Source organism: Haliotis cracherodii, unplaced genomic scaffold (assembly GCF_022045235.1).
Source record: "Haliotis cracherodii isolate W230 unplaced genomic scaffold, xgHalCrac1.p SCAF_19, whole genome shotgun sequence".
Taxonomy (NCBI): Eukaryota; Metazoa; Mollusca; class Gastropoda; order Lepetellida; family Haliotidae; genus Haliotis; species Haliotis cracherodii.
In genome coordinates this window covers 3572917-3590798 of record NW_027266274.1, presented here as the reverse complement: position 1 = coordinate 3590798, position 17882 = coordinate 3572917, and the positions used below count along the sequence as shown (strand labels likewise).

General features: G+C 41.4%; 1 protein-coding gene across 2 annotated transcripts; it reads left to right on the top strand.

Moving 5' to 3' along the window:
- The first annotated feature begins 32 nt into the window (after window positions 1-32).
- LOC139466671 (low molecular weight phosphotyrosine protein phosphatase-like) lies at window positions 33-17282 on the top strand. Of its 2 annotated transcripts, XM_071248287.1 has the most exons (6): window positions 33-99; window positions 5322-5395; window positions 6938-7054; window positions 7241-7302; window positions 10203-10302; window positions 15778-17282. In XM_071248287.1, exons 1-6 carry the CDS (start codon window positions 33-35, stop codon window positions 15871-15873), a joined length of 516 nt encoding a protein of 171 aa, XP_071104388.1. In that variant the 3' UTR covers window positions 15874-17282. The 2 variants fall into 2 exon arrangements, with proteins under 2 accessions (XP_071104388.1, XP_071104389.1); XM_071248288.1 differs by lacking the exon at window positions 10203-10302 and having other exon boundaries at window positions 46-99.
- Window positions 17283-17882: the final 600 nt, after the last annotated feature.

Below are 17882 nucleotides of genomic sequence, written 5' to 3'. Positions count from 1 at the left end.
ACCAACTTACTTCCGCTTCCGTCACATAAGAGATGCATTCTGGGAATGTGAAAATGGCGGCCCCCACTAAAAAGAAGTCTGTCCTTTTCATATGCTTAGGTCAGTCTATGAGATAGTGCTTTTCCTCGATGGCAGTGAATGTTGTGCTACAAATGTATGCTAGGTCAATTTACCCAGGTTCGGAGGTTTGAAAAATATTGGTTCTAACCATAACCATCGTTTGCTTATAAAACTACTCGCTGTTCAGTTTTCGTGAACGTTTCTCTTTTTGATGATTATTACAAGGGAAACGAATATGAATAGTCAAGACAGAATCAGTTTTCTTATTGATGTCATGAAGTTGTGCAGTAGCATTGTGTAGACTGTATTTTGTCAGTATCTATGTTCAGGGTTAGAGTTGTATAATGCTAACCTATGCTTGCTGTCAATGTAATTGATTTGGTGGTCATGTTCGGTTGCTTGGCAGTGTGGTAGTGTCACTGAAAACGAAATGGCGGCACCCTGTCAAGATGATCTGATCGATAATCAAGATATATTGTACTAAAATAGGTCTTACCTCGCAAAGTACTTGAAATTACTTGAGCACCTTTGGATTTGGAAACGTGTCAATTCCCAGTTGACGGTACACATGCTCTGGTGACTGCCATGCAGATTTTGGTCGTTTGCAGGATATCGTGAGGATAAATTCCCAAGAAAATTCTGCCATAAGTTCAAATCAGCTTTGTTAGTCCCACAAGTAATTATTTATTATTTTTAAGATGTGAACATAGTGAAGTGGGGGCACTTATGATATTCTTTTGGTAAACAAACTTTTCAAGGCATCTGTTTATGTCAACTGTCAACAGATATCATTCACATGCAGCCTGAAGGTTTGGTAGGACTGTATATTTCATCTAATAAAGGGGGCGGTTGGGTAGCCTAGTGGTTAATGTGTTCGCTCGTCATGCAGAAGGCCAGGGTTCGATTCCCGACATGGGTACAATGTGTGAAGTTCATTTCCGGTGTCCCCCGCCGTGATATTGCTGGAATATTGCTAAAAGCGGCGTAAGACCATACTCACTCACTCTCACTCACTCATCTAATAAAGAAACAAAACAAACAGTAAAATTTATTGAGAATCATGCCGAATAAATTGTGCTTATGTCATCAACTTTTCACATTTCACTCATTTTATACAGTCCGTTTGACTCCAAATGAGAACACTGAATTGCAAAATAACTCGAAATCCAGAAAAGTGTATGAAACATCAATACGGTACTTGACCATGAATACCCTGTACCCAACAAAATCTGAATTTTGTTTATTTTAAGACCCATGACGGATGAAGTTCTTTAAGAGACTATCATGTAATTTTGTATAGAAATGTGTACATGACACGTAGGGGGGGACAAACCGTGGAAGGCACATCGCAAGCACGCATGCACTGCATGGTCTGTGGTAGGGGAAATGACAGAGCTTTAGAGGGGCTGTGTCATGATAATTTCAGTCGCAATCTGACTCGCTCATGCCATAGATCTCGTCGTCGGAACTGCTGGTGCCTGAACCGACTGCCACTATTATAGGTTGGACTGTTGCTGGCCGTAGTCCATCTCGTGACCAATAACGTAGCTCTATCTCGTCAACGACTGTGGCCACACAACGCCTCCATGTTTCTACTGTTAGCCGACTAAGGGATTCCTTTACGAGTTGTTCAACGTCTCGTAATTTGAACATTGTGTTCGATTGTCCAACGTCACCCTTGATGATGCCCCATACCACCTCGATTGGATTCAGGTCGCAGTGATAAGGTGGCAGTAGTAAGACAGCATGACCCTGACCCTTGATGTAACTGTCAACTTTATACACGGGGTCAGGTTTCATAGTTTTGATGATTTCATAGAGCTGTGGTTTCGTCGCTCGAGAAAGAAAGGTAATGTTACTCTGTTGCAGCCAAGTAACCATGTCTCCTTTACGGTTATTAGAGGTTTGAGTCTTGCTTTCTGGATCCTGCACACTATGATACAGTGCATTGTCCATGACAATGAGAGACTTGGTAGGCAAAGCAGGGACTAATTTATCTTTCACCCACTCCAGAAATACATTGTTGTTCATTTCTGTGTGGTAGTCCCTGTTGTCTTTGGCCTTGGCTCTAAAGACGAGGTCACAGTCTGGGAGAAAACCCTGACTAGCAGAACCAGCATGGAGAACTATGAGTCTTTCACCCTTTCCCATTGGTAACTTTCTACCAGACTCCTTACGGTCACCACTGGGTACCCACTGACTGCTGGCTGTGTGTGACGCATTTACCCATGTCTCATCTAAGAAGACGGGCTCATATCCTTCTTCACGTTTCTGCTTGATGGTACGAAGGTAATGATTTCGGAGATGAACAATGTCAGACCGTTCACACAACACAGCCCTGTTTTCTCCAGTTATCTTTTTGTATTTGTAACCAAATGTATGCAACAGCTGCCATAGTTTGTATTTTGTAACAGGTAAATCATGGTCAGTTTCAACGTGTTTCTTCAAAACTCTTAGGGACAGGTACTTATTTTCTGAGTGCAGTTTAACAATTGCACGTCTGACTTGATCCCTCTGAAAACTGTCTAATTTATCAAGCTTGCGTGGTTTTGACATGTTCCCTACCTCCTTGGCCTGACTATTTGCATCTCGTCGACTAACAACATTTTTAAGTTTCTGAGGGGACATACCAAGAGCTTTTGAAGCTCGTTTCAAGAATTTATTAATTGCATAAAAAGGCTTTGCTCTTTCTGCTTCACTTCTAAAGAAATCATACACAGTCGACATCAACTGTTTAACATCTGCTGAGTAGCGCATCTTGTCATTGAATGAACACGGTCACTGTGTAGCACGTGCAGACCGTGCTTGCGCTGTTCCTTCCATGGTTTGTCCCTCTACGTGTCATGTACACATTTCTATACAAAATTACATGATAGTTTCTTAAAGAACTTCATCCGTCATGGGTCTTAAATTAAACAAAATTCAGATTTTGTTGGGTACAGGGTATTCATGGTCAAGTACCGTATTGATGTTTCATACACTTTTCTGGATTTCGAGTTATTTTGCAATTCATCGTTCTCATTTGGAGTCAAACGGACTGTAGATCCAAGTCAGTGACTGTCAATGTCTTTACTCCACAATGGTTGACAAGATTTGTTTTGAAGTATTATCTTTATTTATCACATGTTAAAGACAAAGTTGTACGTTATGTCTGTCTTTAAGGGAATTTGTCAGTATTTGTTTGGCTTCAGCCTTAACAAGTATACAAAATCCATAAAGATCCAGGTTTGGATAGGTCTTCAGCAACCCATGCTTGTCGCCGTAAATGGCGGTGGTCATAAGAGGCGAATAACAGGATTGTGTGGTCAGACTTGCTGACTTGATTGATGTAAGTCATCGTACCATTTTTGCGCAGGCCCATGCTCGTGATGTCAGTCACTGGATTGTCTGGCCCAGACTCGATTATTTACAGCTGGCCGTCACATAACTTGAATGTTACTGAGTTCGGCATTAAACAACAAAATACAACAACAACAAATATACAAGGAAAACTTTACTGAAGATTTTAACTTTTTCAGGTGTACACAATATCTAAGACATGTATGATAGAGACTCTGTTCTATTTGGATTTCCACCAGTGCAGCATTTATTGGCATTAGTAAGATTAATGCCATTCTCTCTCCCCCCATATACAGAGAACGCACAATGCATACTACAGACCTGTTAATCCTCCCACAATTTGATTAATAATCTCCCAGTCTCCCACATGAGAGACTATTACTTCCGCAAAACAGCATTTTCCATTAATTTAAAAATTCGCCTCCAATTTCTCGTTAGCAAAGACAAAGGACAGGAAATTTCTGGTTATGGAAATCTATGAGTAAGTTTTCTGATTAAATCTGTATGCATACATGCATGTGATACCTCCTGATCTGTCTGTGAAGCTCCAGGTTTAGTGACCCTTATCCTGGTCACCCGCTGTTTGACCCAGGTGAGCTTTTGTCTTGTAATCAACTGGTAATTAAATCCATTTGGTGAATGTTTTTTAACAATGTAAACTGTAAAGAAAACTTTGATAGTCCTAACAGGTGCCTGAAGGGTTGAACTTGAAATGCTGATAACTACCTGTCACTTCCTGAAATGAACTGTTCTCTTCATGTTCTTAGCATGTTTATTCCTCCATAATGTAAGAATGCCATATGACTGGCCCAGTTATACATGACTTTATTGCAGGGGTAGATTTAACAACAATTTTTTTATGTAGCCAGCAGGGCTTGCTCCTTTCAAAAGCTTCTGGCACTTCTCCAAACAAACTGGCCCAGAACTGAATGTTAGAGGCCACGACTGAGTTACCCAGGTGGCTCCTCACCCCTAAAACGTCATTTCCTGCTCTCTGAGATTAAATCTGGGCTTCCAACTGCCTCATTTTGTGGCTATTTTATAAGCAGATAAAGATGTTGTTGTACAGAACTTTACAAAATGGCCGTCAGATTATGAAATCTTAAAACTGCAGAAAAAGGCCATAATTTACACTTCCTTGGTGCTTAATCTTGACATTATGAAGGTGTTAGGTTATATCTTTATCAAAAACAAACTTAACTAAGTTATACATGCATTATTCAAATAATGTGATAAACATAACTTTCATATTTATAAACAGTAGGATTAGACCTTTCAAATGGTGTTTGACATGTAGTAGCAAAGATGTTTTACAAGCTGATAATTTCCTCGATAAATGTAGGCTTCATCTATCACCACCAAGTCTTCTCCCTGACTGGTTGTGTTTTGTAATATATTTATTGCAAGAGTATGTCTGCCTGCTTCAGCTGTAATGTTTGGGCCTCCAGTGTTCACACTGGGTCTACAGTTGTTTCAATGTGCTGGCCCTTAGGCTCTCAGTTTACTCTGTGGAGTTTCAGACACTGCTTTTACTCATTGGTTTATAAGTACCCCATGGACTGTCCCCAAGGAAGTATGCATATTTTGAGCACCCCGTGAATGATAACATATAAGTACAGACTCAATAAATTGTCAGCAAGTCCAGCAAGGAATAAAAAAAGGACATGATTAAGATTGAACACTGGTTTGTGCCACACAAAAGGGCAACTTTAAAATTCTTTTCTGTAAGTTATTTTGTCAGAGACCTCCTACAATTTAGTGTTGTAAATACCTGTTTCAGAAAATGTTCTTGACAGTTTTTTTCCCCAGAAGAAAAAAGTTGAACAACAAATCCAGCACTTCCTCCTGTCAGATTAGGAGATCTGTTGTTCGTACAATAGTTGGAAACTTCATATCATAATATGATTCTCTGAATTTTGCAGGTAATATATGCCGGTCAACAATGGCAGAAGGAATATTTCAACATCTGGTCAAGACTAATGGACTCACTGATCAGGTATATTTTCTTTGTCCGTCTGTACATACAACAGCAGCATGAATTACAAATTTAAAAATTCAAAGTTTTTGTGTTCTTATCAAGGCTCTCATTGTGCAGCATGTCTTTAAGAGTAGGCGGGATAGTGACAGCTATTGACTTATGGTGGTTGAAATATATCAAAGGTCTTGTGGAATATCAAGATACAATGGCAACTAGGATTTCAGGTCCAACACCACACACAGAGCTATAATACAGTTGGCCAGTGATACTTGTAAACCAGTTCCTGATATGGTTCTGGTGAATCAGTGTCTATGTGTCTGCTACACCATTATGTGAGTGTCTTTGTGTCTGCTTTGCAAGTAAATGTGTGTCTGTGTGTCTACTTTGCTGGTAAATGAATGTCTGTGTATATGCCCTGTTGGTAAATGAAGTGTCTGTGTATATGCCCTGTAAGTAAATGAAGTGTCTGTGTATATGCCCTGTTAGTAAATGAAGTGTCTGTGTATATGCCCTGTGAGTAAATGAAGTGTCTGTTTATATGCCTTGCCAGTAAATGAATGTCTGTGTATATGCCTTGCCAGTAAATGAATGTCTGTGTATATGCCTTGCCAGTAAATGAATGTCTGTGTATATGCCCTGTGAGAAAATGAAGTGTCTGTGTATATGCCCTGTCAGTAAATGAAGTGTCTGTGTATATGCCTTACCAGTAAATGAATGTCTGTGTATATACCCTGCCAGTAAATGAAGTGTCTGTGTATATGCCCTGCCAGTAAATGAAGTGTCTGTGTATATGCCCTGCCAGTAAATGAAGTGTCTGTGTCTTGCTAGTAATGAAGTGTCTGTGTATATGCCCTGCCAGTAAATGAAGTGTCTGTGTATATGCCCTGCTAGTAAAGACGTGTCTGGGTATATGCCCTGCCAGTAAATGAAGTGTCAGTGTCTGTGCCCTGCTAGTAATGAAGTATCTGTATATATGCCCTGCTAGTAATGAATTGTCTGTGTATATGCCCTGCTAGTAAAGACGTGTCTGGGTATATGCCCTGCCAGTAATGAAGTATCTGTATATATGCCTTGCCAGTAAATGTAGTGTCTGTGTATATGCCCTGCTATATGCCCAGCCAGTAAATGAAGTATCTGTGTATATGCCCTGCCAGGTAATGAAATATCTGTGTATATGCCTTGCCAATAAATGAAGTGTCTGTGTATATGCCCTGCCAGTAAATGTAGTGTCTGTGTATATGCCCTGCCAGGTAATGAATGTCTGTGTATATGCCCTGCTAGGCATGAGTTACCTGTGTATATTCCCTGCCAGTAAATGAAGTATCTGTGTATATGCCCTGTCAGTAAATGAAGCGTCTGTGTATATGCCCTGCTAGTAATGAAGTGTCTGTGTATATGCCCTGCTAGTAAAGAAGTGTCTGTGTATATGCCCTGCTAGTAAAGAAGTGTCTGTGTATATGCCCTGCCTGTATATGAAGTGTCTGTGTATATGCCCTGCCTGTATATGAAGTGTCTGTGTATATGCCCTGCCAGTAAATGATAGTGTTTGCCATGTGACAGTGGGAGATCGATAGCGCTGCTCTTGGAGACTGGCATAATGGTGTTCCCCCAGATGACCGCACAATGAGAACGTTGAAGAAAAATGGGATCACAGGTTACAAGCATCTGGGTCGACAGGTAGGTCTTGAGGCTGGAGTACTGGGTGTTGGTGTCCGGTCATAGACGAGTGTTTAAACAATGACACTGTAATATTCGTTGTCAGATACTGGATGAATTTAAATCAGTTTCAAAAATCAAAATCAACATGTGACAGTTTTATGCTGCAGACCAAATCTTTTCACTGCACAAACAATTTCATTTCAGATTAAGAAGGCTGACTTTCATGACTTTGATGTCATATTTGGAATGGATGAAGACAACATGAGGTATACCAATAACCTGTCTTCCTTCCCAGCGCGTGACACCTTCATTACACTCTCAGTAACATCGCTGCCACCAGTGTGGGCGCGGCCATTATAAGAATCTTGAAATTTACCCTCTAACCCCAAATATAGTAACGTTGATACTTTTGTTTATGTCTTTGGGAATGCCATGATATTTCATTTTGAAAAGGTTTACGACTGACCATGTTTTCCAGATGAATTTACTTTGTTGTTTTGATAATCAGATTGGTTCTAGATTGCAGACTAATGGAAAATCAACCAACTTCTCCCTTACATTCTTACTATATCAATAACAATAGTTTTAATGAAACAGAAATTCAAATTGACAAACGAAGGAAGTAATTTAGCAGCGATAAGTGTATTCGGCATTACGACAGTCGTCACTTGTTTGTAAACATAACGGTCATTCGGTTGCGAGTTCAACTCCAAGTATGGTTGTGGCCACCTATTCACAGTGGGGAGTTTTGACTGGTGGCAGCGATGGTATAGAGAGCTCCGCGAACGGGCTATCGCTGTGAGGAGCCTGGGCAACATGCATGGCAAGGGAGATAACTTCTCACACTTTATAACCATCATGTATTAAGAAGTGAATGATAGGATTCCTGCTATTGTTCATTCTACCAATACCATGATTTTGGTAAATACTTGATTTTGATTGGTCAATAAGAGGTATCAAATCACAATACACCCCTTCTGATTGAAACAGCAGATATGATGGCCACATCACTGTGGAAGCTAATATTTTTAGAATAGTACTTCTTATACTGTCATTGTCAGTAGTTATATTTAAATAATTATGTGAAATAATTATATGCTGCAAAATGCTAAGTTGTGGTTACTAGGATATTTTAGAAACCATTTTAGAAATCTGTAAAGAGAAGGTATTTCAAGCTTGACAAGAGAGAGCTTGCTGTTTGGCGCTTTTCTTTGTACGACTACGACATCATATCTTTTAGGTCACAATGAGCGATTTGACGTCATAATAGTGACTTACGATGAAGAACGAAATCTTTCCAAAGCTTGCTTAATTTTCTTTAGGGGTGCCCACCTCATGTTAGCTTACAAACTTGCCGTGCTTATGTGCCTTCAGTGCCTGTCATAAGTTCGTGTGAAGGGTTATGGTGTAAACAAACTGCTTGAGCATATAGAACACCATATTTTGTTTAAAGGCTGTTGTCGGTGATTCTGCAAATTCTGACTGACAACCCAATGAAACCCCATCTTCCCAAGGCGAGAAAGTTAACTGAGTGTAAAAGTCAAGTTTCCACCCTTGCCAAACTAGGCTGGTATTATGGAGTTAGATTTTGGCTGGACTAACGAGTCTATGCATAGTCCAATCAAAATCGCGCACCGAAATCAAAATCCAGTTCGTAAACTGTCATGCAGAGTTCGGTCGATTGTAGGATTTGCAGAGCATGTGCACCGCCAACTCATTGTCAACAGATATTTTCCAAATCTTTTCAAGTTTTTAATCAAGGTGCTCACATGATTTTTTGCACCTCGTAAGACCCGTTTTATCACAATATAGATCTTGTTTGTCGATCAGATCATCTTGACTGGGCGCCGCCATTTTGTTTGAAACAAATGCAAGTGATATGAGAGATGGAATCTGATTGGTCCATAGGAGAGGCATAGAAGGGACATACCCGAAACAGCCACTGGTTGCACTACGATCGAGCCCAGGAATTCCAGCCTAGTTCGACAAGGGTGGAAACTGGACTTTTAAAGTCAGTTAACTCTCTTGCCTCAGGAAGATGATGAAACCCTGGACTCAACCCATGCCGCTTCACTCAATGTATTTTCTAACACCAAAGAGTTCACGTGTTATTCTAGTCGTGGTAGAACAGAGATAGTCACACTGTGTTTTCAATGTAGAGCTAGGTTACCTGTAGGTTTTATGCTGCCTGTTCGGTTCCAAATTTAATTTAGTGCGGTGAAGTCTACAGGTAACCTAGCTCTACACTGAAAACACAGTGTGTTTATCACCTAACTGACTGCCCAGTCGTCCCTCTAGTACCTAAAAGGGTGGGGGTATGTAGTTATACCAAGGAATTCCTTCAGTCTGTCCTTCCGTCTGTCCTTTCGGAGGATATTTTTGTGTACGACCTTTAACTTGAATAGGACTTCATGAATTCTTTTCCAATGGGGGTACAGTTTCTATACCAACAGGGAAGGTGCAGTGCAAAGTTTGATTGCAATAAGTAGATTTTCTGAGAAAATAATGCTTTTTTCATGTTTTGAACTTTGAAATATGTTGGAGTCAAAATCAGGGTATGAGTGAGCAATGTTCACTTTTTGCCTTGTTGCATACTGTTGTGGAGGGGTAAGTTAAAAACATAAGGAATATAAGTGTTTTCCATAGTTATTTATGCCTGCCCGTCCATCCCCTCAAAGATTGGGTAAGCCTGTCAATGACGACTGGAGCTCTTTGGAAAAGATGACGCCAACACAAGAGCATGCTGGGTACCATGTGTCGGGTGAATGTTCTACATTGTTCTTCACTGTTTTACTACAGACATAGTAAGGAATATTGTGTCAGGAAAGGTATATAAATAAGGGGAATACTTAACTTGTCAGAGCCGTATATGGTCCTGGGGCACCAACAAGGTTAACCCGACAGGTATTGCTGATAAGATATTACTTTGACAATACATGGTCTTAGAGTTCCACTTGATCCCAGGTTTAACCCCTGACTCCTATCTGTAACTCAAGAAGGTGTTATATGTAAATCATGTATTCGATGACACATCGTGTGATTATTGTTATGACATTGCTCAGGCATTTCCCCTTTCCTTTATCTGGCCAGGGAGATGGAACTTAGCCAATGTTCAACATCTCAGTAAAGCATACATGACAAGACAGTTTGATATCAATGCTTACAGTGAACTGGATGAAATTAAGCCAAAGTCCTGTCGGTCTAAGTTGCTGATGCTGGGAGAGTGTGATCCAGAAGGGGAGCTGATAATAGAAGACCCATACTACGTGAGTCACACATCCATCACACCCACACAGGTGAAACACACACTTAACTCAGGACCATAGAAGACCCATACTACGTGAGTCACACATCTATCACACATCCATCACACCCACACAGGTGAAACACACACTTAACTCAGGACAATAGAAGAACCATACTACGTGTGTCACACATCCATCACACATCCATCACACCCACACCGGTGAAACACATGCTAAACCCAGGACCATAGGAGACCCATACTACGTGAATCACACATCCATCACACCCACACAGGTGAAACACACACTAAACCCAGGACGATAGGAGACCAATACTACGTGAGTCACACATCCATCACACCCACACAGGTGAAACACACACCAAACTCAGGACCATAGGAGACCCATACTACGTGAGTCACACATCCATCACACCCACACAGGTGAAACACACACCAAACTCAGGACCATAGGAGACCCATACTACGTGAGTCACACATCCATCACACCCACACAGGTGAAACACACACCAAACTCAGGACCATAGGAGACCCATACTACGTGAGTCACACATCCATCACACCCACACAGGTGAAACACACACTAAACCCAGGACCATAGGAGACCCATACTACGTGAGTCACACATCCATCACACCCACACAGGTGAAACACACACTTAACTCACGATCATAGGAGACCAATACTACGTGAGTCACACATCCATCACACCCACACAGGTGAAACACACACCAAACTCAGGACCATAGGAGACCCATACTACGTGAGTCACACATCCATCACACCCACACAGGTGAAACACACACCAAACTCAGGACCATAGGAGACCCATACTACGTGAGTCACACATCCATCATGTTGTAGCCATTATATGTGCATATGTGTCCCAGATAACATAATGACACAGACTAGGGTGTGAGGTCTGATTATTTATTCTGTCGTGATAAACCGACAGCCTGGAACAATGAATACAATAATAAACATACAATTATATCTAGTACATCAAAACCGAAGCAGATTAAATAATAATCTACTACACTTATAAGCTATACATGATATATCATTTACAACATTTCACAATTATAAGCTTAGACGCGTAAGTTTAATGGTTTACACATTTAATATAAATATGGTACAATAAATATTATTTTATGTTACAATGCAAGCAATATATAAGTATACATATATATATACCCGGTGAATCCTACTGGGGTGTATTTGGGTGGTCACAATCCCTTGTAAATAGATTAAATCCCTCGTGAAAACCTGTTCATGATATAAAATACATCATGATGGTATGTTTATCTACACACATGAACATAACATGTAAACTATTATCAACTTATTAATACACAATACAAGTTACAGAATACACAAATGTCCTAGATTAACACAGCCACACATATAGTGAAATGAAATATATCTAGTATACATACACTCACCATGCACACACTAATACTAGTAAATGTGACATGTTTAAATATAATTAAGGATCTATATAGACATTTATTAAACTTAAGTGATTTGCATAATTATACTGGCATGAAATACAATTATAACTTTTAACTACTAACCTTTATATAAGTATATCCTTTCTTCCAGTCCAGTGCACAGTGAAGTAGTAATGCCAAGTGCAGGGTGAAAACAAAGGGGTTTGAAAGTGGGACACAGAGATTTAAAACTAGCCAATCCAGAGGACGCCTGGGCTTACACTCTGATTGACCACCAAACAGTTGACTGACCCACTAAGTAAAACATGACATTAGAATAGGGCTTTAATGATAATACTTGACTAACAACTACTTAAGTATGCAGCCTGAAATGAGAAATACAATAAATAATTCTTGATTACTGCAATATCTGAAAAATACAAAATACCATTATTGACAACATACATAGTAAATTAAAAGCTAATTAATAAAACATGATTAATATATACAGAACTACTATCTACCACAATCACACCCACACTTGTGAAACACACACCAAACTCAGGACCACAGAAGACCTGTGCAATGTGAGTCACACATCCATCACACCCACACTGGTGAAACACACACCAAACTCACGACCATAGGAAACCCACACTACGTGAGTCACACATCCATCACACCCACACTGGTGAAACACACACCAAACTCAGGAGCTCAGAAGACCTGTGCAATGTGAGTCACACATCCATCACACCCACACAGGTGAAACACACACTAAACTCAGGACCATAGGGGTCTGTGCTACGTGAGTCACACATCCATCACACCCACACAGGTGAAACACACACTAAACTCAGGACCATAGGGGTCTGTGCTACGTGAGTCACACATCCATCAAACATCCATCACACACAGGTGAAACACACGCCAAGCTCAGGACCAGAGAAGACCTGTCCTGTGTGAGTCACACATCCATCAAACATCCATCACACACAGGTGAAACACACGCCAAGCTCAGGACCAGAGAAGACCTGTCCTGAGTCACACATCCATCAAACATCCATCACAAACCCACAGGTGAAACACACGCCAAGCTCAGGACCAGAGAAGACCTGTCCTGTGTGAGTCACACATCCATCAAACATCCATCACAAACCCACAGGTGAAACACACGCCAAGCTCAGGACCAGAGAAGACCTGTCCTGTGTGAATCACACTTCCATCAAACATCCATCACAAACCCACAGGTGAAACACACGCCAAGCTCAGGACCAGAGAAGACCTGTCCTGAGTCACACATCCATCAAACATCCATCACACACAGGTGAAACACACACCAAGCTTAGGACCAGAGAAGACCTGTCCTGTGTGAGTCACACATCCATCAAACATCCATCACAAACCCACAGGTGAAACACATGCCAAGCTCAGGACCATAGAAGACCTGTCCTGTGTGAGTCACACATCCATCAAACATCCATCACACACAGGTGAAACACACGCCAAGCTCAGGACCAGAGAAGACCTGTCCTGTGTGAGTCACACATCCATCAAACATCCATCACAAACAGGTGAAACACACGCCAAGCTCAGGACCATAGAAGACCTGTCCTGAGTCACACATCCATCAAACATCCATCACACACAGGTGAAACACACGCCAAGCTCAGGACCAGAGAAGACCTGTCCTGTGTGAATCACACTTCCATCAAACATCCATCACAAACCCACAGGTGAAACACACGCCAAGCTCAGGACCAGAGAAGACCTGTCCTGAGTCACACATCCATCAAACATCCATCACACACAGGTGAAACACACACCAAGCTTAGGACCAGAGAAGACCTGTCCTGTTTGAGTCACACATCCATCAAACATCCATCACACACAGGTGAAACACACGCCAAGCTCAGGTCCAGAGAAGATCTGTCCTGAGTCACACATCCATCAAACATCCATCACACACAGGTGAAACACACGCCAAGCTCAGGACCAGAGAAGACCTGTCCTGTGTGAGTCACACATCCATCAAACATCCATCACACACAGGTGAAACACACGCCAAGCTCAGGACCAGAGAAGACCTGTCCTGAGTCACACATCCATCAAACATCCATCACAAACCCACAGGTGAAACACACGCCAAGCTCATGACCAGAGAAGACCTGTCCTGTGTGAGTCACACATCCATCAAACATCCATCACACACAGGTGAAACACACGCCAAGCTCAGGACCAGAGAAGACCTGTCCTGAGTCACACATCCATCAAACATCCATCACAAACCCACAGGTGAAACACACGCCAAGCTCAGGACCAGAGAAGACCTGTCCTGTGTGAGTCACACATCCATCAAACATCCATCACACACAGGTGAAACACACGCCAAGCTCAGGACCATAGAAGACCTGTACTACGTGAGTCACACATCCATCACACACAGGTGAAACACACGTCAAGCTCAGGACCAGAGAAGACCTGCACTACGTGAGTCACACATCCATCACACATCCATCACACACAGGTGAAACACACGTCAAGCTCAGGACCAGAGAAGACCTGCACTACGTGAGTCACACATCCATCACACATCCATCACACACAGGTGAAACACACGCCAAGCTCAGGACCATAGAAGACCTGCACTACGTGAGTCACACATCCATCACACATCCATCACACACAGGTGAAACACACACCAAGCTCAGGACCAGAGAAGACCTGTCCTGTGTGAGTCACACATTTCTTAGTGGTACCTGTATTTGTGTTTGTGATTTAGTTCCAGTCATATCACAAACATGACTTGCCATGAAACCCTACACTTCAAGACACAGATGTACTCAAGATATGCAGACACAGGTTATAGAAAGTGTGCACAATGAATGCTAGAGATGCGGACTACATGTACATCCATTACATCTACATCTACTACCACACATTTCCCGGGTTCTCAGTGTAGGTGGCGCCATTGCAGTATGTCATTGCAGTGGGCCATCAGAGATTTTCATGTATTGTTGATTGCGACTGGCATGCTGATGTAGTAAACATTCTTAACTAAAAATGCATATTATTAAGAAATAAACAACTGCGAGTGGTTTCTGCCATTGTGTTTATCTGTGTTTTCCAGCTACATATATGGGGAACAACTCATTAGACACACCCCCTTCTAAAAATAACATCTAATATGCCATGTCATCACGTTGCAAGCGCATGTTCAAATCTCCAGGAATGACGTCATGATAGAACAATGTTTTTGTGAAATAAACCACGTTTCGTTCTTCATTGTTCTTTGTGACTTATTGCGTAGATATCTTATATTTTTAAATATATCTTGACAGAAAAAGTATAGAAATTCAAAATACATGTAGTTCACTGTAGTACACTGCTTGCATTGTATTAGACGTGTCCGTCTTTGACATGTATTTTGATTATTTAGAATTGTTGTTTTCTCAGATTTGATGTAAATATTATCAATGTGCTGTATTCTGTTGCTAAAATATGGTAGCATGGTAGTGTCATTTCTGTTGGGGAAGGGGGTAGGGGGCAGGGGGCAGGGGCCAGGGGGCAGGGGCCAGGGGGTAGGGGGCAGGGCAGGCATGGATGGCCCAGTTGTTTCAGCGCTGAAAATCACTGCGTGGAGTTGCCTCCTCTATCGGTAAACTTTTGTAGGTTGGTTGGTTGGTTGGTTGGTTGGTTGGTTGATTGTTTAACGCCGCACTCAGCAATATTCCAGCTATATGACGGTGCCTGTAAATAATCGAGTCTGGACCAGACATTCCAGTGATTGACATCATGAGCATCGATCCACGCAATTGAGATGCCATGGCATGCATTAACCAAGTCAGTGAGTCTGACCACCCGATCCGTTAGTCGCCTCTTACGACAAGCATAGTCACCTTTTACGGCAAGAATGGGTTGCTGAAGACCTATTCTACCCCGGATCTTCAGGGGTCAAACTTTTCTAAGAGCTGCATTATCAGTTTAAGGCAATATTACTGAAATACTGAAGCTTTGTTGAACCAAACTTTCACATTGTGTTACAGGGTAACAACATCAAGGACTTTGAGAAGGTGTACGAGCAGTGCCACAGAGCTTGCAACCATTTTCTCCAGAATTCAGACAAATTTCTTTCATCCTGACCATAGGCCTGATGTGAAGGTATGAAGAGTTACCCCCCCTACATGCTGTGTAGCCTCTTGATATGAGTATCATGGAGAAGGCCCTGTGGATCCTCTATATACACAGTGATATACAGATATTAGCACTGTAACTGTGTAGGATACATCCGAAATCCCTTGTGTCTCTCCTGTATCTGGGTGATGGCAGTATGAATAGTGTTGTGAATTGTTTATTTGTTGTGTTAGATGTTTAAGGATCGGAGATGAAGGATGCTAGGGTGGTTCTGACACCAACTGTGCGATCCGATACGGATCACGATACCTTATTCATGATCTGATACGTATCATGATACTTGAAACTGTTTCACTAATTTTCACTACTAATTAGTGTTTGATGTAACAGTTATTAAAGCAAATATTTAAGATATGAATCTATTTTTTTACTTGGTGTGTGACTGTCATCGATACGTTTATCAGGAAGTAAAATATTGCAATCGGTGTGTCGTCCCATCATGTGTGTATGGTACCACATCTACTGGTGGTTGGTTGTGGGTTCGAATCCCTGATTCCCCTTATGATCTATTCATGGGTTTCATGGTCAACCTCTTCAACCATCTTCACTTTCCTCATACATTACTGGCACACTGTCATGTGACTGAAATCCCCATTGCCCATTAAAGTCAAGTCACTTGCTGCTGGGGCCCCTGAAGTACAAGTCACTTGCTGCTGGGGCCCCTGAAGTAGATGTCAGTGTCTGATGCCAACAATGTCTTGTCTCATTGAAAGTATGGCCTTGCTATTTATCTGTCAGTATGTGACAATATTTGAATTATTTCATTTAAATTTAAATAATTTTATCATTTAAATAGCCTTGAAGCATTAAAACATGTTGTGTGATAACTGTTTCTCTGTACAGAGGACTTGAATGTATTACCATTCAAACAAACATCTTTGTTGTCGACTTGTTGTTGAAGTTGTCAAAAAGGATATAAATGATATGCAATGTCCTACAATCTGCAGACCCATGAAGATCCGGGGTAGAATAGGTCTTCAGAAACCCATGCTTGCCATAAAAGGCGACTATGTTTGTCGTAAGAGGCGACTAACAGGATCAAGTGGTCAGGTTCGCTGACTTGGTTGATGCATGTCATCGATCCCAATTGCGTGCATCGATGCTCATGATATTAATCATTGGATTGTCTGGTCCAGAATCGATTATTTACGGACTGCCGACATATCGCTGGAATATTGTTCAGTGCAACCTTCAGCAACCAACAAACGAACAAACAAACAGTAAATACTGCGTATCATTTTGACAACATGAAACAATTTTTGAAAAAAAGTAGTCAACATGTTTTTTTTGCTACTACTCTATATATGTTCGCTTAAAGTTTCCATACTTAAATATATTTATTATCAATTAAAAGAAGCTACTGACAATAATGTTTGTTTGCTTTGTTTGTTGTTGTTTAATGCTGCACTCAGCTACATAACAGTGGTCTGTAAATAATCAAGTCTGTACCAGACGATCCGGTCATTGACATCATGAACATCGATCAACGCAATTGGGATACGATGACATGCATCACCCAAGTCAACAAGCCTGACTACCCCATCCCGTTACGACAAGCATAGTGAGTGAGTGAGTGAGTTGGGTTTTACGCCGCTTTTAACAGTATTCCAGTTATATCGCGGTGCGTCAGCTTAATTGGGAGGAAAGCCCGAAGTGATGCAGGTCTCAGCCGTTTACCACTTCAGTGAAATCCACGAGCACGGGTATGGTGCTGACAAACCTAGAAACATAATCGGGTTGAACCGGAATTCGAACCCACAATCATAGGTTTCTGGCGTGCCCAAGTGATGCAATTCTGCACAGTGAATCGCGGTGCCTTAGACGACTGGGCCACCCGTGCCCCCTACGACAAGCATAGTCGCCATTTACGGCAAGCATTGGTTGCTATTCTACCCTGGATCTTCAGGGTCTACTGACAATAATGACACTGCTTGCATGAGAACTACTAATAAACTAT

Bases quoted from the DNA above. Each gene is read 5' to 3' on its own strand.
- LOC139466671 (XM_071248287.1), top strand. From the start codon at position 33: ATGCATTCTGGGAATGTGAAAATGGCGGCCCCCACTAAAAAGAAGTCT. The intron at 100-5,321 runs GTCAGTCTATGA...TGAATTTTGCAG, and splicing joins TGTCCTTTTCATATGCTTAG to GTAATATATGCCGGTCAACA. The intron at 7,303-10,202 runs GTATACCAATAA...CAATGCTTACAG, and splicing joins ATGGATGAAGACAACATGAG to TGAACTGGATGAAATTAAGC.